We start from the raw sequence: 26,572 nt of genomic DNA, 5'->3' as shown, positions 1-26,572 counted from the left end.
ATTTGTTGGTTTAGATACTCTTAATACATGAATATCCAAATAAGTAACTTCTATCATGTTTTCAAATATAAAAGTGCCTTTATATGGTGATGGTAGTGGGAAAGAAGATTTGTACAGTTAAAAAATAACAAATCAGCATAACAACATGCATCAGGATCAACACATAACTGTAACTAAGATATGGATTTGGAAATTTACCCACTTCAACATTTAATTGCCATTTATATTTTAAGCATTTATAGCAGAATGCTTAAATATGATTAGTCAGTTTGCTATTAAGCAGATGAAAGTTTATAATGTAGGTCAGTCTTTAAACATGGATGTGGGAAATTATTTTTTATACAAAACTTCTAGATGAAGAAACTTATATTATTGCCATATGTTAAGTATATTACAATCTAGAAATGTTTAACTTATAAGTTCGATTACAACATCTTGAATATTTTAATTCTACTGCAGACCTCATTTATGGAAAAAGCAGTCATAGTAATGCTGGCAGCCAGAATCAGAGCCAAGTTAAGAAAGGGGGTGAAGGCCCTGGCCGGTTGGCTTAGTGGTAGAGTGTCAGCCCTCATGTGGAAGTTCCATTTTGCTTCCCAGTCAGGGCACACAGAAGAAGCGACTACCTGCATCTCCACCCATCCACTTTCTCTCTCTCTCTCTCTCTCTCTCTCTTTTCCTGTCCCACAGCCATGGCTTGAATGGTTCAAGCAAGTTGACCCCAGGTGCTAAGGATAGCTTCATGGCCTTACCTCAGGCTCTGAAATAGCTCAGTTGGCAAACAACAGAACAGTGACCCCAGATGGGTAGTGCATCGCCCTACAGGGGGCTTGTCAGGTGGATCCCAGTCAGGGCGCATGTGGGAGTCTGTCTCTCTGCCTCCGTGCCTCTCACTTAAGAAAAGAAAGTGGGTAAGTGAAAGGGATACTGCTGTTCACCTTTGTGGCAAAGGCTTTGATGGCTTCATGATGTCTGATTGCCATCTTTGGTACTATTCTCTTTGATACTCTAGTAAGTTTAATTATCTATTTTCCAAACTATCACATAATGAAAATAGAGAGAGGACCATGAGAAGTGGAGGCAAAGAAAGTAGCAGAGTTGTGGACCAAACTTGGGTTAAAAAAAAAAAAATTCAGCCCTGGCCGGTTGGCTCAGTGGTAGAGCATCGGCCTGGCGTGCAGAAGTCCCAGGTTCGATTCCCAGCCAGGGCACACAGGAGAAGCGTCCATCTGCTTCTCCACCCCTCCCCCTCTCCTTCCTCTCTGTCTCTCTCTTCCCCTCCCACAGCCAAGGTACCATTGGAGCAAAGATGGCCCGGGCGCTGGGGATGGCTCCTTGGCCTCTGCCCCAGGCACTAGAGTGGCTCTGGTCGCAACAGAGCGACACCCCAGAGGGGCAGAACATCGCCCCCTGGTGGGCAGAGTGTTGCCCCCTGGTGGGCGTGCCGGGTGGATCCCGGTCGGGTGCACGCGGGAGTCTGTCTGACTGTCTCTCCCCGTTTCCAGCTTCAGAAAAATAAAAAAAAATAAAATAAAATAAAAAAATTCAAACTGAGCAAGAAATGTGTTGAGGTTATGGGGAAAAAATAATTCTAATGCATCAACAGTATTGTCAGTAATAAGTGGATTTAATTATAACCCCAAGACATTAATAAGCCATAAAATTAAGTTCTGAGAGAAAAGGTTATAAATCTTAGAAATAAACTCATCAATAGCAGTCATAGAAAAATTAGTGTGCTATGATGTTTTCACTTCATTTAGAGAAAGTATTTGCTTTTATGATAGTTTATTTAAGAAGGATCATATGAAAGTCATTATATATTTATATTACTGCATTGAGATGGTGATTCTGTGAAGAAAAGACACAGCCTTTATCTTTAGGTTAGAAATGAGTCTCTTTTGTTGAGAGATTGGGGATTTCTGGTTAATGTTTCTCTCAATTTTGAGAGATAAGCCAACAGAATAATGACGACAAACAGGGAGCCCCAAACCTTGTGCCTTAGAATTAACATTGGCCACCAGTTGTGACCATGAGTCCTAAGCAAACCACCTTCATACATTATTCTACTCTTTTCATGAAAATTATTTCAGGGACCATGTGCACATATTTGGAACATTGGTAAAACTGGGCACAAACACTTTTAACAGTATTAAGAAAAATCTAAGGATGAATAAATACTCAACTAATTTGACAACAGATATAACCAACAAGACTTTTATTTTCTGTGATCAAGACTTTCGATATTTCTTAAGGTAGCTAAGATTGCACTAGGGTTTTGTTTTCTGCTGAAAGTAACATTCTACTATTAGGGCATGGATCGTTTTGCCAGAATTGATTACATGGACAGCTAATTTGGTGGGTGTGTCCCACCTTCAGTGCTGTGATTGAGGAGGACAATGCACCTTGGTGTGAAACTGGTCGTTGAGAAAATCCCAGGGGAGTTACTCATGGGATACAACACAGTGTCATTTACTTTGTTTTGTATTGAAGGTCAAGTCCCTCTAGAGTTTGTGTGGGGCTGATGGTACTCTCATGTCTCTCTTAAAGTTCATGTGCTTATTTTTATCATTAATATTGAAGATTCTATGAAGAAGTTTAGCTGCTCCAACAATGATTGCTGAAAAATGGATAAATGACTGTGTGGATGGATGGATGGATGGATGGATGGATGGATACATGATACTTCCATTTCCGTAACTGTAGTTAATTGAAAATGTCATCTGGGCAATATTTGACTTTCATTTCAAAAATATAAATGTTTAAAAGATATTTAGGCCAATGTCCATAAATTCTGGCAGGAAACATTCATGAGGTTATAGTAATCTAATTAAACAATTTGAATTATAAAAAGGAAGTCATTTAAAGATTTTTTTTTAAAAAGGAACAGAATTTCCCACAGTAAATTGGCAAAAAGAAGAGCAAAAAATGTGCAATTCCTTGTGAAAGATGTTGATAAAACACACATGTTTTTCATTTCCCAGATCCATTAAATGATGGGATCCCAGCTTAGAGAGCCAAGAAAATACCCGAGAGTTCCAGATATTTCCCTAGTGGGGAAACGAAATGACAGGAAGACTTTGACCTTAGCAGTGAATGTTCCAACTACATCACACACGATATTGGGATTTTAGAGTAAATAGTTCTTACTGCTATCGTTTAAGGCATGGAATCTTAATGAATTATTTAAGGAATATGGACTGATATAAAGCCAGCTTCATATAAACTCAGATAAGAGCAAATTTAGAAGGTAATTTTCTACTAGATGATCACTTTACAGCGCGAGTGAAATAGTGTGCCTGGAAACTTCCATCGTTATTTTTTTTACCAGATAAATCCATCCCCTTGTATGTAACCCTGCTAGGATAATTATGGGTTTTTATGACCATCTGAAGTGTTTTTGGAGAAAGATTGCTAGTGGCCAGCTTTGGAGAACTCCTAATATTTTTGTGCTCTGTACCCCACCTCCGTTTCGAGGCCTCTGTGCAGTCCAGCAGGGCCCCATGGACCGAGCTCTCTGATCAATCTAAGTGCATTCTCTGGTTTCACACCCCCATCATCATGCTGTGCTTCTTTCTCTGTCCATTTTACCAGCGAGAACAGACCTGGTGGGCTAGCTTGGTTATCACACAGGGTCACAAACTTGAAAATGGTCAGAGAGTTCACAGTAGAAACTGATGAATAAACTCAAAAGTGAAATCACTTGAGAAGCAAAACTAATGAAGCGCAATCTCCCTATGCATCATCCACTCCTTGGAAAGCCGCCGGCACTAGCCTTGAAGACACGGGGGCGGGGGGGGGGGGGGTGTCATAGATGACTTCCTCATTAGCACATGGACATGGACATTTCAGTGGGCTAAGAACATAGAACATTTCACGTGGGCTTAGGATTTTCTGAACGTAAGGCTCCATCCTCAATCCTTCAAGTCCTGGTTAGGTTTGGCAGAAGACAGAGAGCTTTCTTTCACACACCTCTAAGCTGCAGGAATGCACCCCCCACCCACCCATTTTCAGTTTTGAATCAGTGGAGTTGATTGTAAACTGAGTCATGAGACAACAAAATTGCTTTCACTTTTTGGGAGCCTGTTTGATTCCGGGTAGCATCCTCCTGACAGCATTTATTGATGGGCATTCTGCTTAGTTACTCCATTTTGGTGCCTCTAGAAGAAGCTCAGAGAAAAGGGCTCAAGTTCAGTCCAGATCACTCTTGCTTTGAAGGAACACATTTAACTTTGTTGAGCCCAGGGCTCCTCGGTCCTTCCTGACGACAGCTGCTTTTCCCTGTAGCACCCATGAGCTACGCAGAGATACAATTTAGGGAAAGTTCTTTTATGGGATGAATAGAACACCATTTATATTCTTTTCATGCCCTTAAAACTAAAGGTATTTACACCACGTGCTTTACTCCAACATAGTGGACTGAAATCAGCTTCAATGAAATTGGAAAAATTGAAATTTAAATCAGTGGTTAACCCATGTATATTTTGTTATAATTCTGCAAAGCTGAATTAGAAAAAAAAAATTTGCATGGGATCAGGCACCTTTAATAAAACATGAATTCTAACAACTAACCTCAGATAACCTGTGGGACTCTCATTAACACCTTGAATTTTCTATGTATTATTAATAGCAAATAGTGGTACTTTTTTGAAAAAATATTTAACCAAAATTTTCTCATAAGAAAGAATTGAAGAAATATCATAGCAGGAAGATAATGAGTTTCTGGTGAAAGAGATTTTCTTGCGACTGGGAGACCAGACTGAGAGGCAAAGGAACCTGGTGATAAGGAAATTCAACTTCACTTGAATTACCTAATAAATTGAATCCTTGGAGAATTAGATGGAAAGCAGGGTCACAGAATAGATTCCTTTTGACATGTACAACACATATATCTTCACATAGGTATATATTAATATCCTAGTGCTGTATGACAAAACAAATTCAGTGGCTAAAACAACACTTGATCCTCCCACAGTTCCAATGTAACTGGTTTTTCTGGTTGGTCTCCCATTGGCTGAAATCAAATTGTCATCCAGAGTTGCAAACTTTTCCTGGTGGTTTGAAGAATTTAGTTCTTTGCTATTTTAGGACTGAGGTTTCTGTTTTCTTTCTGACTTTAGGCTGGAGTTCATTGTGAGCTCCTAGAGAGTGTCCTCAGGTCCTAGCCACGTGGCCCTCTCAGTGTGACAGCTAACTTCCAAAGCCATCAGGAGAATCTCTCTCCTGTTCAGTACAAGGAGGTCTTAGATTACAGAACCTAATCAAGAGAGCCATTATCCCATCATTTTCACTGGACCGACTCACACCCACAGCAAAGGGCTTGCACAGGGCATTACACCCAAGTGGTGGGAATCTTGCAGGTAATTTAGAATTCTGCATACCATAGTCTGTGAGTAGAGGCATACTTTCACCATACCCTTAAAATCATAGTTGTACCATAATCAAGGAATCTGGCTGCAGGTTACTGATAGAAAGAGACCAGCTGCTCTCAAACTCCAAATAGGACTAATAGATTGGGAGATTCAGGAACACCCAACCCTGCATACCTGATGAAATATGGAGGAAAACTGAGTAGTCTGGATCTTTGTAAGATATCTTCAGGAATTTTATCAATTGATTAGCAAGTAGAAGAAGATGCTACAGCTCTGTTTTGTCCTAAGTTCTTTTATCTACAAAATGCACAATTGCAAAAAGGCATCCAAATTATCTAAGAGACGGAACGACATTTGAATATTTTGCAATCAATAGGAAGGGAAAAATAAGTTGCTTATCCCTTATTTCCTCATGTAAAAGACACTCCCATGCATAAGATGCACCTTCATTTTGGAGCCCGGAATTAAAAAAAAAAAAAAAAAGTACTCTATAAAGTTACTGAATTCAGGTTTTATTCATCATAAAATTCATACAACTCCTCATCACTGTCAAAACTCCCACTTATTAGCTTGACCTTGTCTGTGTCTGGTGATGAATCACTGTCTTCAATGAGTGCAAGAACAAGCGCAAAAAAGCGGGAATTGCGAGTAAAAGAACTACAACCACTGTATAAGACTCACCCAGTTTTTAAACCCCAAATTTTTGAAAAGGGGTGCATGTAGCCTAAGTGTTTGTAAAACATTTGCTAAATGTCTTTTATGCCACTAAATAATTGCTTTTAATGAAATACATTTGTTTTTTTGAATTAGGGTTTGTCAAGATCGTAAATGTGTGGTTTTAGCTTGTGTCTTCATGATTGAATTATCCATAACCACTGTATTATTCTAACTTGATTTTATATTTCCTTGCCAAGAAGTTAAACCATGTTAGCCCACACAAATATGACTATGTGATTAAAGCCTTAACATTTAAATACTGTAATTATAGGGGTAGTTCTTACTTCTTTTCTTAATTCTTGTTTTTCTTACAGTTGTATGTATATGGTGATTTTATACACATGCACTCATATTATTTTCTACTAAGGAAGCAAATAACTATTTGTTGCTTCTTTTGTACTTACAAGAATCTAGGGAAATGGCTCCTATGTTTAATTTAAAAGTAATGTCCTATGAGTTATCTTGCCAAAGCTTTAATCTAAAATAACACAACTTCAGTTTGGTTTGTTATTTATTCTGGTTCTTCTAAAAATTCTCATAAGTACCCTTAAAATATGTACCAATTATTAAATTATTCTGAAGCAAGTGTATTACCATTAAATATTTTTTCCTTAAAAAAATGGATGAATGGAAGTAAGGGGTGGACTCTTTTGCTCAAGGTCACCCATTTCAATCACTGGTTTGAGAAGGCAGCATTTTCCCCAATGATAGGTTCTCACTTCTAACTGAAAGTGCTTTTTTTTCTCATTGCAAGGTGTTTGCCAGGTAAAAAAAAAATAAAAAGATGTCTGAATTCTTGATGTTCAGTCACAGAAACTAGGGATTTAAAGGCATTATAGTGAAAGACTAAAATAAATAAAATGAATCTTCTCATTTGAAATGTAAATTTATAAAGTGTCCACAAATCACAGCCTCTAGAACAAAAATTTCCAGCAACAGCACTAGTTTTATTCTCTTGGGCTTTCTACCATGTTATGAAAAGGAATGCCCAAAATAATGTGCAAGGAGGACATCCAGCTTCATTATGTGTACACACACACACACACACACACACACATGCCCGTGCGCACGCATACACACACACACACACACACACACACACACACACACACACACATCTTCCTGCTAAGAAAGCAGCGAATTACTTGTTTGCTTTTCTGCACTGAAAGGAATGCAGGCTGATAGCTTGTTGCAAGTAAATGCACCCATTTGAAAGCCCCTGAGATATTCAGCAAAACCCGCTCCCCCTTGGGAGCGGGCAGTGGTGGCCAGGGAGGGAAGTTATCACCCCGGGCTTGACCTTCCCAAAGCTCACAGGGTGAGGAGCCCTCGTGCAAACAAGTGGCCTGGTTGAGGTTTATGAGAGTGGCATGAGAGAGAGAACTGAGGCTGCTCAAAGGACGCCTGCTGAAATGCAAGCAGTCATTGCATAGAACAGTGACATTTTCTTCTCAAAAATATTCACTCTTTTCATTACAATATTGCTTTACATTTAAAATATAATTTTCATTTCATTTCATTGAGTCTTTGTGACAAGTAATTGTAATGGAAAAAAAATAAGAATATTCTTTAAAATACTAAATCATCAACCTCTCTTTAGAGTCACTAAGGTAGACTCATGGTCATCCAGCATTTTGATCAAGTCTTTTGCCTTCTATGAACAATATTCAGGTGCGTGCACTCAATATTTATTTTGGATCAGCAGACAAAATCAAAACCAAGATTGTGGACCCCAAAATGGTTTTGGTGTTTTGAGATGAATCTTGTCTACCTCTCATTTGGCATTTGTTGTGATGTATTTTGCTATACTCTGAGTGTATGTCACCCTCCAAAAGTTATATGTTGAAAACCTAAGCCCAATAGAATAGTTTAGTGGGTGGGCCATTGGGAGGTGATTAGGTCTTGCAGATAGAGCCTGCATTAATGGGACCCATACCCTTAAAAAAGAGACCCCGCAAAAAAAGAGACCCCACAGAGCCCCTTCATCCCTTCTACCAGGTAGGGCAAAGAGAGGTCTGTGACCCAGAAGACCTTTCCTTGACCACACTGGCACCATGATCTTGGACTTCTAGTATCCAAAACTGTGGGAAGTAAATTTCTATTGTCTATATGACACCTAATCTGTGAAATTTTGTTACAGCGGCTGGAATGGACTAAGACATGCTCCAAGTATTCAGAGATTTTCAGAGGGTTTTAGACAGTTACTAAGAAGTTGTCTTTGGGGCTGAGTTCTCTTCACACCAAGCCATCCCGGGATTCACCACATTCTCCAAATCCCATGAAAGGTGATTGTAACTCCTTTGTGTTCAAAGGCCTGCTCCAGCATGAAAATGCACTTCAGCTGAAGAGAAAGAAGATTCTAAAAGAATGCAGTTGATACACCTGTATACATAGGTGATAACATGCAGTTGCTATACTGACTGATTGTGTGATAGGTATAGCGTTTTCAGGTGTATGCAATGACAAGTAAGACCAGACCTGATGCACATTTTGTGTTTATGAAGCATTTATCTACAAATCCTTAGTAGTTATACTAAGTCCCAAAATTCAAACATAACTGCCATAAAAAAAAAAAAAAACTTGGAATTTTAATGTGTGCAGGTACATGTAAGTACACCTGTTCTGAATACCATTTCTCAATCAGCAAGTAGCCACTGCTTACTAAAAGGAGAGTCATTTTTCTGTGGCCATTTATTTTAATAATTTTACTGAAGTATGATTGGCTCCTAATAAACTGTACATGTTTAAGTTAAAAATTTGATAAGTTTCAACCGATGTGTACATCCATGAAACCATCAGTACAATCAAGAGAAGGGACATGTTTATCAACCCAAAAGTTTCCCTGTTCCCTTTTATCACCCTCCCTCATGCACTTCTGTGTCCTCTCCAATTCCATGGAGCTGCTTGCCAGCTGTCTGGCCCTATATTAGTTACCTTTTGTTATAATTTTATGTGGTAATTCCTTTTTTTGTTGTTGAATTCTTTCACTCGGCATAATTATTTTCAGATTCTTCTTTGCTGTTTTACATATCAACAGTTCATTTCTTTTATTGCTGGGTAGTATTTTATTATTTGGCTATAAAATGATTTATTTAGATATCTACCTGCTGATAGACAAATGGATTGATTCCAGTTTTTGGATATTACAAATAGAGCTGTTACGAGCATTTGTGTACAAGTATTTGTATGGACATTTACTTTCTTTTCTCGGGTAAATATGTAGAACGGAAATGGCTTGATCATATGATCAGTTTGTTATAAGTTTTTTGTTTATTTGTTTGTTTTTTAATAGAGACAGAGAAAGAGTCGGAGAGAGGGATAGATAGGGACAGAAAGACAGGAACGGAGAGAGATGAGAAGCATCAAACATCAATTTTTCGTTGCAACACCTTAGTTGTTCATTGATTGCTTTCTCATATGTTTCTTGACTGTGGGCCTTCAGGAGACCAAGTAACCCCTTGCTCGAGCCAGCAACCTTGAGTCCAAGCTGGTGAGCTTTTGCTCAAACCAGATGAGCCCGTGCTCAAGCTGGTGACCTCGGAGTCTCGAACCTGGGTCCTCCGCATCCCAGTCCGACGCTCCATCCACTGCGCCACCACCTGGTCAGGCTGTTATCAGTTTTGAAGATAATGTCAAATAATTTTCAAAAGGATTGTGGGATTTTACCAACAGGGCATGAGCGAAAGTTTCTATTGTTCTGCAAGTGACAGGTTTTTGCTTTGTTTTCTTTTGTTTTATGTTAGCCCTTCTCATATCTGATAGGTGTATGCTGGTTTACTTGTGATTTTAATTTACTTTTTCTAAATAATTATCTTGAACATTATCTTAACATATGCTTTTTTTTGCCATCTTTATATATTCTTTGAGGAAATGCCTGTTCATAACATTTGGAAGTTAATTATTGAGTTTTAACTTTTCAAACATAATGAATATGAGTCTTTTATCAGACACATGATTTTCCGATATTCTCTCCCAGTGTGTGGCTTATCTTTCATTCTCTTAATGGTGTCTCATAAAGAGCAGAACTTCTTGATTTTGATTAATTCAACTTATTTTTATCTTATTATTTTATGAGTGATGCTTTTGGTGTTGTAGCTAGAAAACCTTTGCTCAACCTAAGGTTACAGAGATATTCTGCTTTCTTCTAGAAGGTTTATGGTATTCGATAGTAGTCTATGATCTATTTGAGTTTATTATCATTGATAAAGCAAGTTATTGATCAAAGTTATTGCATATGGCTATCCAATTGTTCCAGCGCCATTTGCTGAAAAGACTACTTTCTTTACTGTATGGCTTTGAGCCTTTATCAAAAATTAATAAGCCGTTTATAAGTAAGCCTATTTCTGGGCTTTCTGTTTCATTGTTTTTTACTTAATTTTTATTATCTTGATGCTAAAACCACAGCATGTTGACTTAGTTTTTTTCCAAAGGAAAAATAAGCAGCAAAAAAAGGGGCCCCACTGAAATTTGTTTACCAAATTTATGGAAAATTCCCCTTTAATGGGCTTCTTTGTAGATGGATTAATACAAGAATCCATTCACAATAAAAAAAACTATGTACTTAAGATTGGTAATGTGAAATAAACATGACAGAGTTATTGCTCTTGACAAACTTTCAGTCTATTGGTAGAGACAGGCTATTACTAGACAATAAAACTTTAGTAAAATATAGTATTTGACTATGTGAAACAGGCCTGAATTAATAAAGAGGCAGTTAAAGTGGGGAGGAGAGAGAGAACACAGAACCGTGTTTGATGAGAACAGTGATGGTAACATCTTGCACCAGACTACCTCCAACATTTCTCAGCACTCTGTAGAACTTGACTCAAGTAAGAGAGAAGCAGCAGGGTGCCTCCTGGTTTTCTGCATTAAATTTTTATATAGATGGTCTTATCACTGCTGTCTGAGACAGAGACTACCTGGGGAAGATATTTAGAGAATTGTTTGAAATTGCTTTAGTAACCACTTTGTTTTCCTTGACCATTTTATTTTGTCCTAGCATCAGCATTAGGTTTTCAAACTGTATTCCAGCTTTACTGAGATATAATTGACACATAATATTATATAAGTTTAAGGTGTATCATGTGCTGACTTGATACATTTATAAATTGCCAAATTATTACCACCATAGCATCAGGTAACACCTCTTTTTCATCACATAATTATTTCTTTTTTGTGGATGAGAACATTTAAGAGCTACTTTCTTAGCAACATTTAAATATACTGTATGATACACACCTATATGAGCTATATAATCACCATTCTGTACATTAGCTCCCCAAACTTGTTAATCTTATAATTGGAAGTTTGTATGCACCACTTCACATGCTTTCTGTTTTTGAGTCTGTCTTTTTTAAAAAAATTATAGTTGCCATACAATATTATATTAGTTTTTTTTGTTTGTTTTGTTTTTGTATTTTTCTGAAGCTGGAAACAGGGAGGCAGTCAGACAGACTCCCGCATGCGCCCGACTGGGATCCACCCAGCATGCCCACCAGGGGGTGATGCTCTGCCCATCCTGGGCGTCGCCATGTTGCGACCAGAGCCACTCTAGCGCCTGAGGCAGAGGCCACAGAGCCATCCCCAGCGCCCGGGCCATCTTTGCTCCAATGGAGCCTTGGCTGCGGGAGGGGAAGAGAGAGACAGAGAGGAAGGAGAGGGGGAGGGGTGAAGAAGCAGATGGACGCTTCTCCTGTGTGCCCTGGCCAGGAACCGAACCCGAGACTTCCGCACGCCAGGCTGACGCTCTACCACTGAGCCAACCGGCCAGGGCCATATTAGTTTTAAGTGTTTATATTTTTTTAGATTCCACATACAAGTGATATTATACAGAATTTGTCTTTCTTTGTCTGATTTCATTTAGCACAATGCCCTCAAGGTCCGTCCAAGTTGTGGCAAATGGCAGGATTTCCTTCTTTTTCATGGCTGAATAATATTTCACTGTGTGTGTGTATGTGTGTGTATAATATTATACTATACACCACTTATATATTTTAGATATTATACACATACCATATATATATTATATATTATATCTATACCACATCTTCATTATCCATTCATCCATTGTTTGACACTTAGGTTGTTTCTGTATCTTTTCCATTGTGAGCAATGCTGAAATGAATATGAGAGTGTGTATATCTCTATGACATCCTGATTTCATATATGTATCAGGATGTCGTGTGCATGTGTGTGTCCCAGAAATGAGGAAATGGGGTTAATTTCAGTAGCCATTCTTACTTAAGATTTTCTTTTCACCAGAACATTAAGAATTTTGTGTGGCAAGTAATAGTCATTCACTCCCTGCATCTACTTTTTTTAAAATTAATTAATTGAGCCTGACCTGTGGTGGCGCAGTGGATAAAGCATCGACCTGGAAATGCTGAGGTCGCCGGTTCAAAACCCTGGGCGTGCCTGGTCAAGGCACATATGGGAGTTGATGCTTCCAGCTCCTCCCCTCCTTCTCTCTCTCTGTCTCTCCTCTCTCTCTCTCTCTCTCTCTCTCTCTCTCTCTCTCTCTCCCTCTCCTCTCTAAAATGAATAAATAAATAAAAATTTTTAAAAAAGATATTTTAAAAAATTTTAATTAATTGATTTATTTATTTTAAATTTTATTTATTCATTTTAGAGAGAGGGGCAGAGCAAGACAGAGACAGCAAGAGAGAAGGGGGGGGAGGAGCAGGAAGCATCTACTCCCATATTTGCCTTGGCCAGGGAAACCCGGGGTTTCGAACTGGCAACCTCAGTGTTCCAGGTGGACGCTTTACCCACTGCGCCATCGCAGGTCAGGCTCCCTGCATCTACTTTTAAAATAACTTCTTTTTGTAACATTAAATATAATGCTGTTCAAGTTCCATTCAAATATGATGACTTATGGCAACAGTTCGACAGTAAATAATAATACAAACAGATTTAGTTAAGTCTTATAATTACTCACTGTTAACTTGAATCACTTAATAATTTTGGTCATTAACATAAAACAGATTGGTTATATCATTTCTCAGCATTTTATAATTTAATATTTTAAGTAAATGCATCATGAAACCTCAAAAAACAGTTGAAAAGAGAAAGTGCTGTGTCTTATGTTAAGATTTGTGCTGTGAGGAGTTAATGAACAAAAGGACAGATTTGTTATCAGAGGTTTAGGTCTAATGAATTGATCTTCATATTTGAGCAGTGCCTACCTCTGGCACATGTGACCCCTGCCCTGCTGAGCCTGTCACCAGCACACAGAGGCCAACTCTGGGACATGAGCCAGCTTTAAAATATATTTGTCACTTATCTATCTCACCAAAAAAGATGAAACTTTTAGTGTAAGGAAGCTAAAAATTATTGGAGATACCCTCTATATTTATTTATTAAGATGTTTGGTGATAAGATTTTATGAATAATGTTGACCTTATTAATACTTCAAGACCTACACTTTTAAACCAGGATCCTCAAATGTTCTAAGTTCATTGCAGTAAAGAACCCTGGATACTGGCCTGGCCTGGCTCGCACAGGGTCATGAAGTGGAGGACAGTGGCATTTTCAATCTGGGGGTGACAGTGCCACCACACTGCAGGCCAGAAAGATCCCAGGCAAGGCTGATTGCATTCCTATCATGTGGCTTCCATTTCCAGTGAAAATGAGAGAGCTCACACGTGTCCTGTCTAGTTTCTCACATGATTGGGCTTATGGCCTCAATTGGGGCTATTTTTTCATTCAGGAGCCAGCATCTGAAAGATGCCGTAATAAAAGATGCTATAAACAGAGGAAAATGCAGTCATCAGTCTCCCGGTGTGTGATGGTGTGGAGAGGAGCAGCACCTGTGTGGCTGAAGCAGGGAGCCACGCTGATCACTTCTCTTGCTTTCTGTTAAAAGCCTGTGATGTCACCAACGTGAAGAACTCCGGAGTATTGTCACTTGCAAAAACAACAAGAAAAGATGGATTATGCATAAAGAAACCTAGTTCAAATAATTAAAGTAGTGACAAAATCATGATTTTAGTAGACTTCCAGGTAAAGCTGGTGGTGTAGACATGCACCTGGCCACTTTCTCTCTTGTTGGAAATTCACTAATAAAATGCTAAAGGGACTTTTTTTCAAACCAGAAACGCACACGACAATTCTTAGTGTGTCTGAATACCTTAAGGGGGTTAAATAATGACATGCTCATAGAAATTCTACAACCATCCCCAAAGCAGATGAGCCCTTGACTTGGATTGGAAGGGAACTGGACAAGAAACAGCCATCAGTCGTGGTTTACCCACCACTCAGGTGTGGATCCTGTTCGCCTAGTGCTGAGTGCAAACGCCGGGCTGTGCCATAACCAGAGGTGCAGCTTAGTCGTATTAAGAAGATGGAAGATGGGAAGGCTGCGTCCACGCTGAAGGCAGAGGGATTGGGGGAGGGAGGTAAAAGCTAAATCTTTGTTTTCCATGGTGCACACTGAATGGGCAACGGCTGATGGAAAATTCTCGTTGTTCGTTCTGTGGGATAAATATCAAAATGTTTAACTGAAAATTGATGGGGGAAGGATGGAACCGTTCTCTTTTTCATACTCCAGCTTAGAGAGCTACTTAACACTTTTTTTATACGTATGAAATCATTTTACAAATATGACCATAATTGAGTGTTATTATGTGTTGTGGGCATTCTTTCTAATGAAACATTCTTTGTTGTCAAATGGAGAAATCGTGATATGCTCTGTCCAAAGTCAAGCCTAGTACCCCTTGTATTTGGCCCTACTTCTGGTGACATAGTGTTTAAAATTTTTGCCAAATAAATATTTCAGTGCTTATATAATTGTAGTCTTAAATTCCAACCTCCCCCCTTCCCCAACACACACTGTGCTCTGTTTGCTGGATTTTCAAACCTCTCTCCTCAGCTCCCAGGACTCTCCAACCTGTGTTACAAGGGAGACACCTGGTAGTGAGGGAAAGGAAAAGAAACTGACAGAGGTCACTGAGGTGGTAACAGGTGAAATCTTGTGAAAACTTCTTCTCAACTAAAAGTGGTTATATATGTGTTATGATTTGGATACCGACCAATCTAACAAACATTGAATATGTGGCTCCAGAGCTTCAACCATTCATCAATCACAAACTGAACAGACTGTGGTCCATGGTCCCAAACACAAGTGATGGTTCCATCATTTTAACTTTACTCTTTTTAAAAAGACGGCTAAACTTAATGTCAGAATGGTCATCATTTTGGGTTATTTATTAAAGAAAGAAAAGGTGATTTGGGGGGGAATCAGGATATCAGGATTTTTATTCACATACAATTAATGTTTATTGGCTCATTTTCATTGTTGACGCAAAAGAAATCATGCAGGTCCTTTTGGAATTAACTTGAATACTGAACATTCTCTTAAAAGCCGAGGTCAACAAAAAACCTGGTGGAGTAGCTAGGGGTGTCAAGATCTGAAGTTTTAGAGAGCCCCGTCTTTTACTGAAGGAACAAAACCCCTGACTCTATTTGTGCCATATGATGAACACACATCATGCCTTTGCTTTCCCAGGAGTACCAGCCTTGTAACACCAACCCGTGCCCTGAGTTGAAGAAGACTACTCCCTGGACACCCTGGACACCCGTCAACATCTCTGACAATGGGGGTCACTATGAGCAGCGATTTCGATACACATGCAAAGCCCGCCTGCCTGATCCAAATCTGCTGGAAGTGGGAAGACAGAGAATTGAAATGCGGTACTGTTCTAGCGACGGAACCAGCGGCTGCTCCACAGATGGTGAGTAGGGACTTCGTGGGGATTGACCCACTTTCATGGACAGGCATGTGATCATAGAAGAGTGATCTATGAGTGAGTTTCTCTGAGTTCATAGAAGAGTGAGGGAGGCTTTTTTTTTTTTGAGGACCTATAGTTCAGTGATCTTTCTAACAATGATCCCTCTAGAGCAGAAGTGGCTTTATAGCAAATTGATAGGAAACACTTACTATAAAAATGTAGTTACATATTGAGATGGACCTGTGAATTCAACCCTCAAAATAATACTCTATTTATTGCAGGTCCACAATAGTGTCTGGGAGATTTATTTAGTATCAGAAGATATTACAGAAGGGACAGTGACCTTCCATAATTCTTTTGGCACTAAAATTTGCAATAAACTTTTCTTTTATTTAACTCAAAACTGGACCAAGAAAACAGAAGTGCATCTATATATTTATGTACCTAAAAGGATCTTTAAGAGTACAGCATGTGAGAATCCTTTTATAGTCTTTGAAATTGTTTTGTCCCTTGTATTTGTATAAATCCCTTCAATGAGATATTAAACTCTAGGGTAGACCAGAAGGTCCACCTTCGGCCTGTGTATTTCTGCATCCTTCTTCATCTCTTTTATCATACCCCTCTCATGTAACAACATCTGACCAATTCTAAAAAGAAAACTAGTGCTCACAGACAGACTTGATGAGAACAGTGTAGTAATATCTTGCACCAAATCTCCTCCCAACATTTCTCAGCACTCTGTGTTTATAATTCCACCTTATTCTTCCAACGTGGTTGTAATAGAGAAAGCACAGTCACTATCAACATCATTTAGAGAGAAGGAGCTCAGACCCAGGCTGGTTAGCCTTGAGGGACCACAGCGCTGGTGATTTGCCATGCTTGGACTGTTACAGGTGGAATAAGTTCATGGCGGTTCAATAAATCTCCTCCCACACTGCCTGAATGGAGCTCTTAAACAGAGTGACTACAAGTGAGGGTCACGGCTACACATGTGCCACAGAACCCCACGCCCCCTCTGGGAGCTGAACAGCCAGGGCAGCTGAGGGCTGCCAGTCTGGAGGCTTCAGGACCAATAGAAATTGCCATCAACAGACACTCCTACTCATACTGTTTTTGCTGCCGTTAACTGTGTACTTCGTTAATGACATTAACTCTCTTTTTACTTCAAACCATTCTGCTCAATGTTGGTCAGCAAGTAACAAGCTTGTTTGTTGTTTCTTGGGGGGAAAAACCAGTCTGCTTTAGTAAAGAATTTTGTGTGAATAAGTCTACAATTTTAATAAAACAAATAAACACATTCACTTATTTCCTTATTTTAGAGCTGGCTGTGAACTATCTTAGTTTTCATGATGTTAAAGTAAAAAATAATAGAAAATGAATAACAGTGTTTCTCTATACATTAACTTTATTCTCTTTTCTGAAAATAGATTTTGTATTCCTTACATTCTCAGATACATATAAAATCAAAGCTGGTAATTGTTTTAAATGTTAATAATGTAAACTAAGGAAAATTTTAATTTACTATTATAAAATATATTCTCTATTTTCTTCAAAAGTATATCATGGGCACAGCCTAAAAGTGATTTCTTCTTTTTCCTGTCTTAATGGCTTCAGCGTCTCAAAACCTTGCTCACGTTTTCAGTATCAATATCTTGAAAATACAAAATTGGACTTACTTGCCTTGAACCACACAAGATGTGGCAATATTGTGAATACTTGTTCTTTATTGATTAACCACAAAGTACTGGTTCATCACAGAGAGACGTATCTAATTCATTTTCTCTAAAGAGCATTCTGACTAGGTTTCTGGGTGAGGTTTTAAATAAACAACAAAATTATTTCACAATGGATACAACTGTTGGCTTATTTGCCTCCTACACTTAACCAGAACTTCGGTGTGTATTTTGAGAGTTTTCTGTTAAAATCTGTGTCAGTCTGCCTATGTTTGAGGAAATTACTGAATGTTTCTAAATATTATAAGTGGGTGGCATTCTCACTGAAATGAACAGAACAGAGATTTTGACTGGCTAATTAAATGACCGAAGTGCAAAGTGCTCTGGGCAGACTTGCTAAATAGTCAGCATCCTGAGTCTGTTTCAACCAAGACAACGCCCCGCCCCCAAGTGCCCACCACCGGAGGGCTGCTGCCTCTACATCTACACCCGTGTCTGGGGAACATGCCTCAAGAGCTCTCCGAACTTCACGGGAGCATTTGGCACACACACGACAAGGCCTGGATGTGCTGGGTGCCAGGCACAAGCTCAGCCCCATTGCAGGGTTCTGGAGCAGACATGCATCTCCACAGCTGTGATCCGGAACCATTCACTCCACTTCACCAGCCTTACTTCCCTTTACAAAGGTTAATAAGTGAAAACAACCAGGTTTTTAAAATGTCTGAATCGTGGTCTGTTTTTTCAGACCATATTCTTGGTGGCGAGTCCAAGGACAGATTGTTGTGGAATTCCTAAAGGAGATAAGAAAGTTGTGTTTTCTTTGTAAAAAGTTTCTCAGAAAAATAAGTGAACCACAAGTATAACTCTAGTAATCTGTGTGAGGACTTTGCCACTTTCACAAGGTGAGTTCTCATTTGCCCCCTTATTTAATGGAAATGGCAGAGCAAGACGCTCGAGTTATAGGAGGTTGTCGCTCAACTGCTATTTTCACCTGAGGTTTGGAAGTGTAAAAAGTGTTTAGCTGAGCTCTGAATAGAGCAGGAAGCTGATATAGATGAAGGTTACATTAGAGTCTGGTTACTTCAAGAACTAACATGTTGTTCTTTCCCTCGGCAGGCCTTTCTGGTGATTTCCTGCGTGCTGGGAGGTACTCTGCCCATACCGTCAATGGGGCTTGGTCAGCCTGGACGTCGTGGTCACAGTGCAGCCGTGACTGTAGCAGGGGCATTCGGAACCGGAAGCGTGTTTGCAACAACCCTGAGCCCAAATACGGGGGCATGCCCTGCCTGGGCCCATCCCTGGAATACCAGGAGTGCAACATTCTGCCCTGCCCAGGTGTGGATTGAGGAATCAAAAATATCGGAAAAATCAAACCAGCTTCTCTGGCTTTATGTTTACATCTCATAGGTATCCCGTGTGTGTGTGTGTGTGTGTGTGTGTGTGTGTGTGTGTGTGTGTGTGTGTGTGTGTGTGTATGAGAGAGATGGGAGTGCTTCAGAGATATTAAGGGTACAGGTCCAAATCACTGCAACAATACAGCAAATAACACCATAAATCATGTCACATGCATTGTTTGGTTTCCCATTGCATATACAAGTTATGTTTATATTATACTGTGGTCTATTAAGTAAGCAATAGCATTATATCTAAAAAAACTGTATGTACTTTAATTAAAAAAGACTTCATTGCTAAAGAATGCTAGCCATCATCTTAGCCTTTAGCGGGTTGTAATATTGCTGATAGAGGGTCCTGCCTTCACCTTGTGTGCCACCAAAGCGCACACAATAAAATGAGGTGTGTCTATAGATACAATTATATACAGATACAAATATATAAATCACAGCTTGTACCTCCCAACTGCATTGATATGAAAACAAATACAATCTAGGCTGCATCATATTCATTTATTTCTTCCCATTTGAAAGGAATGGAAATATTTTCATGAGCACCTATGAGGGCTACAGGCCCTTGGTACCATGCCTAATGGAGAAGTGATCCCGACTGCCATGGTCAGGAGAGAGGTGTCCTGTCCTTGAGGTGAAGGCTGGCCATCTCCCTGGCTCTGACGGGCCCAGACCTGTAGGAACTGGCCTCTGTCACCACAGAGTTCTACTCCAGAGTGACATTTCACAAGGGTGACTCACCAAGGGACTTCAAGGGTCCACTTTCTCCTGAGGTGGTTCTCTAAACTCATACTCTTCTCTCCCAGAGGCCGGCAGAAGCTGTTTCTGGGTCTTCCTGAGACCTGGCCTTTCCTTTCGTGGCATTCCCAAATAAGCAGAGTTAATCAAATGAGCCCAAACAGCTCCCAGGTGCCTCTGTCTGCTGACACAGCCCCGCAGGCTCCTCTGTCTTGTCTGTGTTCCTCCTGCCCAGCTCTGGGTGGACCTGTCACCTTCATCACTCCCACCTGACCTTCCCCATGGTCAGAGCCTCCTTCCCCCGAGGCCTCGGGCCGTCCTGGGGACTGGTCGGCTGTGTGCTGCCTCTGACTTGGGTCAGAGTGCAAGCTCCAGGAGTGCAGGGCTGCTGTGAGGGTGTCACCTCTCCCTGCAGTGCCCTCGCTCCCGGCACAGGCCTGGCACACACTGGGAACACCTACCAGGAACTGCTGAATGAAGGGTAAATGAGCAGTCAGTTACTTTGTTTTTTCATTCAGTTTACCAGAGGGCATTTCTGGATAGCCTACTGTGCACTATTCATGGGGTAAAGAAAGAGGCAGTGACTTTACATGGGGTAAAGTTCAGGGCAGAAGGAACCTGGCGTTCAGTGAGGAGGCACCCTGTGAATAATGCCAGCCCAGTATGGTCACCAGCTATTGGGCTGCTGAGAAGATGCAGTGGTTCCACCAGCCAAGGACCCATTGAGCTGGAATCCGCTTCCCTGAGCAGGCTGCTCCTGAGCTGAGTCTTGGGGACAGAGAGGAGTTGGTGAAACAGACAAGCAGAAATGGGGAATTGGGGGTCATTCCAAACACAATGTAAGTGGGTTAAAGATACAGAAGCTTGAAAGTGTAGCATCTTTTTTAGTAGGTACAGGCAATTTGCTGAGTTCTTTGAACAAGAAAATGACTTGTAGCAGTACTCAGTGAACATTTGTTGGCTGGGGAGATGGATTGATAGATGATGGGAAAATGATGGATAGTTGAGTGATAGATGGATGATGAATGAATGGACGGATGGATAAAAGGATGAGTACATGATGGGTGATGAGTGGAAGAATGATGAATGGATGGATGTATAAATATATACATTAAGCTGAAAATATATAGTTCCCAGCTTTGTAGATGAGGCTCCCAATAATGTCCCTGCTTGAGCAGCTGCTCTGCTCATCCTAGGCTGTCTCTGCCAGAATTTCTCCAGCCTCAGGAGGCCCCTCTCTCCCGCCATCCTGCTTTCCCAGCCAAGTGGTGCTGAGGGGCTGGGAAAGGTCACAGAGCCAGCGCTTTCCCACAGTGGCCCCCGCACTGAGTGCAGGAGTCCTCCCCCGGGCTGGGAGGTCATGAGCAGCATCATTAAATGGGGGCCCATGCTGTAAACTGAGCAGGGAGGGTGACGTGGGGATGTCAGGATCCCTCTGTGTGCTGTCCCCTCCCCAGGCTGCAGACACAAGTCCTCGCTGCTGTCAGCAGCATGGCCAGACCCTCCAGATGCTGGAACACTGCCCTGTCCTTGAGCAGGCTCAGTGCCCCTGTCAGAGATACCCGTTAGCGTGATCTGCTGGCTCTTTTTATTTTAGTTGACTTGATGATCAAGACAGTATCATGTGTATATAACCTTAGTGTCTTGAAATAGCTCTGTCCCCATTTTCTTTCTGAAAGCCAAGATTCCACAGAGGGTTTTGAAAACATTCAGAGCAGCCCCTTCATTTTCCACTTGGGCACGGGTAGGTTTGAGGGACTGAGTTGGGCAAATGTCAATTCTCTCTCCCAACTCAGGGAAAATTTCTAACCACGTGACAGCATGTAACTTTCCAAGGAGAGGTCAGAAGCCTTCAGGGCTCTGGATTCAGAGCTGCTCGGCCCTGAGGAGGTCCAGTCACAAGGCTATTTTTACCTAATGTCAGACACTCTCCTCCCCACGAATTCACTCTCCCTTGGCCCTGTTGGGTCCATAGTACACATGTGCATATCAGTACTGTTTTTTATTTAAAAGCAAGCTTCCTCATTGTGATTAAGTTTGAGAATAAATCTAAGCAAACTGGGTGACTACATTATTTTTAAAATTTGATTGCCAGTTCTAATATGTATGGTAAATTGGAACAAAGTATGGAACTTGAGCCCGTGTTGATATGATCTTTTTTCAACTTCTTGTGGTTGGATCCATCTAATACCGTCACCTACATGATTTACCTACAACAGTGAGGAATAGCTAGCTGTTGCTTCTTCACTCTTCTTCAGTTCATCTTTGATTCAGAACTAAGGATTCCAGACCTCAGCCGATGAAGGAAGAGATTATCAGTTCTTTTTACTAAATAATATTTAAATTCAAACAACATAGTTCAATTTTGCCATTTTTGAAAAATGAAAACAGTAAGTGTGAGTGAGAAAGAGCAGAGTGAGGGTCTAGCAGAGGGGCAGACTTGTTGAATCAAAGTGTGTTAAGAATGCAGTGTGTTGATCTGGGCACAGCCTCGCACAGCAGATTCATGCTGCACAACTAAGACGTCATACCTGTCACACGGCACCTCTTCATTTCCCCTCCCCCAGCCCCTGGCCGCTGCCATTCTACTCTTTGCTTCTATGAGTTTGACAATTTTAGATTTCACATATAAGTGGAACCATGCAGCGCTTGTCTTTCCATCTTTCTCTGGCTTATTTCACTAGCATAATGTCCTTTAGATTCATCCATGCTGTGGAATATGACAGGATTTCCTTTTTTTTTAGTAGAATACCTCACTGTATGCATATACCACAATTTCTTTACCCATTCATCTGTCAATAGACATTTATGTTGTTTCCACATCTGGGCTGTCGTGAAGAATTCTGCAGTGAGCACGGAAGTGCAGATATCTTTCTGAGATCATAATTTCAGTACTTTTGACTATATACCCAGGAATGAAATTGTTGTATCATATGGTAGTTTTTTAATTATTTTTTAAAATTCATTGATTTTTAGAGAGAGAAGCAGGAGAGAGAGAGAGAGAGAGAGAGAGAGGGAGAGAGAGAGAAACAGGAACATTGATTTGTTTCCTGTATGTGCCCTGACCTGGGATCAAACCAGTAAGTAGCCTCTGAGCTTAGGGACAATGCTCTAACCAACCAATCTATCTGGCCAGGGCTAATTTTTTTATTTTAATTTTAATTATTTTAAGGAACCACCATACTGTTATTCATAGCAGCTGTACTATTTTACATTTATGCCAACAGGGCACATGTGTTCCAATCTCCTTACATCCTTCCCAACACTACTATCTACTGTTATCTCTTTTTTTTTTAATAGCCATCCTGACAGGTGTGCAGTGATGTCTCCTTATGGGTTTGATTTGTATTTTCTTGCCTGTTAATAATTTGGGGCATCTTTTTATATAGCTACTGGCCATTGCAAGATCATTATGCAATAGAAAAACTGAGTATATTCAGATCACATGGTTTCTTCTAAGTCCAATTTCAGTGCTAATCTAGATGAGGCATTAGACCCTCCTGAGCCCCAGACTGCCTCATGTACATTCAAACATCTGAGCTCTGTGCCACCAGCTATTCTAAGGCACTTACTGATCTGTGCTGTAGTGTGGGGTGTGTACATATACCCACTTAAGGCCATGCTTCAGCCCAGGTGCCAGTAAGCATTCCCCCAGAGAGAAGAAACATGGAGGTGGGTACAAGAAATTTCTAAAGTTCTCTCAAACCTATGCCTGCCTCCTTTTTCTGATATTACAACCAATGTCAGATATCTGATTCATTCCCTCTTACTTTCTGACATGCTTATTTGGCAAATGGGGAAATGATGAATTCTCCAAGTCTGGATAAACTATCAAATCACAAAATTTCCAGTTACATATCAAATGTTTTTTGTTCTGTTTTTATTTTTTGCATATCAAAATATCATCATAAACATGTTTATGCTCACATGTCTCAAAAATTCTTTCTTTTTACCTATACCTGTATCTAAGGCAACATATTACTGATAAGGATGTATTAAATCACAGTGGGTGCATGCAAATGCAAACTAGGTCATTATAGCCAAAACAGCCCATGTCTTAATGACTTTGGCTTTCGCTTTCCTGGTTACTTCTGTTTTATTTTATGTAAGTTAGGGAGAAAATAAAACATGATGCTATCTGCATATAGTAAAAATGAGTCTCTCATTGGCTTTTTTATGCAGTTTTCTGTGTTTATGATTGTGTTTTGCTAATTGGAGTCTAATGACATCTTGACAAAGTCTGCAGCTTTGCTCTGGGAATCAGTAAAACAGGGCAGTTCTGGATGGCAACGGGGAAGGTCAGCAAGGGGTTAGACAGATGGCAGATCATATCTGACAGTGTCAGACAGAAGTCAGTATGAGATCTCAGTTGAACAAGATCAGCTAGTGCAGAAAGGAGCACCGAGGTCCAGGCAGGTCAGCCGACCCAGCGCTCAGGAGATCCATCCGTAGGTACCAGGAGCCCAGCCCAGAGAAAACAGGCCTGCTCAGGGTCATGGGCAGCGTGGCAACAGTTCATCAGGAACCAGTTCTGCCCAATGTTCGAGACACAGGGCCTTCGTATCCAACCTGCAGCCTGGCTGTAGGTAGCAGGCCCTCTGTTTCATCTGTCACTTAAATGCGCCATTGAGTCTACATGGTACAGAGTGAGCTGTTGTTTGGTGCCTGCATCTGTAGAGCATCTTCACGGTCCTTCCTCACAGATTACCTTTTCTTTATCCCTCTGTCCTGGAGCAAGTCGTATTCCAATTAGTAAAGAAGTCTGTGACAGGAACTACCTGTCTTTGGCTATGACTCCTCTGGCCAACTCATTTGTGTGATTAGCAAAGGTGAGAGGCAGCTGGAGCTACTCATTAATCACAGCAAAATGTGTATCGTGTTCATTCCCAGGGACGGGGATTTTGTGTGGCATACACTGCACTCCTCTGTCATCCTCATGCTTGTTAGGTTTAGAAGGTACTGAAACTGCAAAGGAAGGAAGAAGCAAATAGATCCCCTCACCAGCGGAAAACCCCAGGTAACCCACTGTAAGTGGCAGTGGCTTCACAGATATGTCCCTGCCATGTAGTCTATCTGTAGCTTCATCACATTGGTCAGATTTGCATTTCAGAAGCATTGTGACTCTGTGTCTTTTCACAGTGGATGGCGTGTGGTCTTGCTGGTCTCCCTGGTCAAAATGTTCGGCGACATGTGGCGGTGGACACTACATGAGGACCCGCTCGTGCACAAACCCAGCCCCAGCCTACGGCGGAGACATCTGCCTGGGGCTACACACGGAGGAGGCACTCTGCAACACACAGCCCTGCCCCGGTAAGCTGTGGGCTTCGGGACCAACTGGCCGCTTTCCTTGATTTAGAAGTGGTTGAATTGATGATGCCATATCACAGGTACTGAAAGGGGAACACATTAACTCCACACTGTCACCCCTGAAGTGACTTTATAACATGTGTTCTGCAATAAAATGGTTCTCACCACGCCATAGTTTCAGAACTAGTAGCAGAAACTGGTTATAACAAGGCCTTTGTAAAATATTTAACCCGACAATGAAATGTTAGGTTTTGCTGTTGAAATCTGGGGTGAGGAACATGGAGATACCTTGCGGAGCTGCTCACAGGAATGGCCAATGGGCCGTGTTGGGGGGTGAGCTCTGAGGCTGGCTGATACCGGTGCCCACTGGGAATCAAAATGAGACTAACTTTGAACATTAAAACACTTAATTTTTTTGTTAACTTGCTCTTGCAGATCTTTCTAGAGGGTTCCATTTATATTGAAAAGTGCCTAGAAATCAAATTCTTGCAGTCATTCTCAAAACTGGCATTTGACAGATTTCTAAGGGAAAATTATACCCTTTACATGGATTTCTCTTCCCTTTGGATCAAGGCACAAGTTTGGTTTCCAAATTTTTTTCTGAACTGTAAAGACAATGCTTACATTTTGCATTTAAAAAGAGAGGAGCCCTGGCTAGCTGGCTCAGTGGTAGAGCATTGGCCTGGTATGTGGAAGTCCCAGGTTTGATTCCTGGTCAGGGCACACAGGAGAAGTGCCCATCTGCTTCTCCACCCTTCCTTCTCTCCTTCCTCTCTCTCTCTCTCTCTCTCTCTCTCTCTCTCTCTCTCTCTCTCTCTCTCTTCCCCTCCTGCAGCCGAGTCTCCATTAGAGCAAAGTTGGTCTGGGCACCGAGGATGGCTCCATGGCCTCCACCTCAGGCATTAGAATGATTCTGGTTGCATTGGAGCAATGCCCCAGATAGGCAGAGCATCGCCCTCTAGTGGGCTTGCCAGGTGGATCCCAGTCAGGCACATGTGGGAGTCTGTCTCTCTGCCTCCCCGCTTCTCACTTCAGAAAAATAGAGAGAGAGAGAGAGAGAGAGAGAGAGAGAGAGAGAGGAAAATAGCAAACTGCATAGAAAAATGTTTTTATGTTGATTGATATTTCACAAATAATATTGAGTTCATTTTTGTGCGGGACCAGGTGGTGGCGTGTGGATAGAGTGTTGGACTGCAATGCGGAGGACCCAGGTTCAAGACTCTGAGGTCGCCAGCTTGAGCACAGGCTCATCTGGTTTGAGCAAAGCTCACCAGCTTGGACCCAAGGTCGCTGGCTCGAGCAAGGGGTTACTTGGTCTGCTGAAGGCCCATGGTCAAGGCACATATGAGAAAGCAATCAATAAACAACTGAGGTGTTGCAACGAAAAACTGATGATTGATGCTTCTCATCTCTCTCCATTCCTGTCTGTCTGTCCCTATCTATCCCTCTCTCTGACTCTCTCCATGTCTCTGTAAAAAAAAAAAAAAGTTCATTTTTGTAACTCCCTTACTTCAAATATGAGTGTCTCTGTCACACATCTATAGGTCTGCATGAATTTAGCAAGTCTTCCACTTAAGGGTGAAGTGACCTGTTATTGCTCAACTTTTGTCCTTAATCCAAGACTTGTGCATTGATCT

General features: G+C 41.0%; 1 protein-coding gene across 1 annotated transcript in view; it reads left to right on the top strand.

Annotated features, from left to right (window-relative positions):
* The window catches only part of SEMA5A (semaphorin 5A), a 496,448-nt gene that overhangs the window by 450,852 nt on the left and 19,024 nt on the right, over positions 1 to 26,572 (top strand). The window contains exons 17-19 of the mRNA XM_066243560.1: positions 15,592 to 15,817; positions 18,604 to 18,822; positions 24,768 to 24,938. Coding sequence (XP_066099657.1) covers positions 15,592 to 15,817; positions 18,604 to 18,822; positions 24,768 to 24,938 — 616 coding nt within the window. The remainder of the gene's footprint in view (positions 1 to 15,591; positions 15,818 to 18,603; positions 18,823 to 24,767; positions 24,939 to 26,572) is intronic.

The sequence above is a fragment of the Saccopteryx bilineata genome, chromosome 1, assembly GCF_036850765.1.
Source record: "Saccopteryx bilineata isolate mSacBil1 chromosome 1, mSacBil1_pri_phased_curated, whole genome shotgun sequence".
Taxonomy (NCBI): Eukaryota; Metazoa; Chordata; class Mammalia; order Chiroptera; family Emballonuridae; genus Saccopteryx; species Saccopteryx bilineata.
The sequence above is the reverse complement of the archived record's forward strand: the minus strand, read 5'-3'. Positions and strand labels throughout refer to the sequence as shown.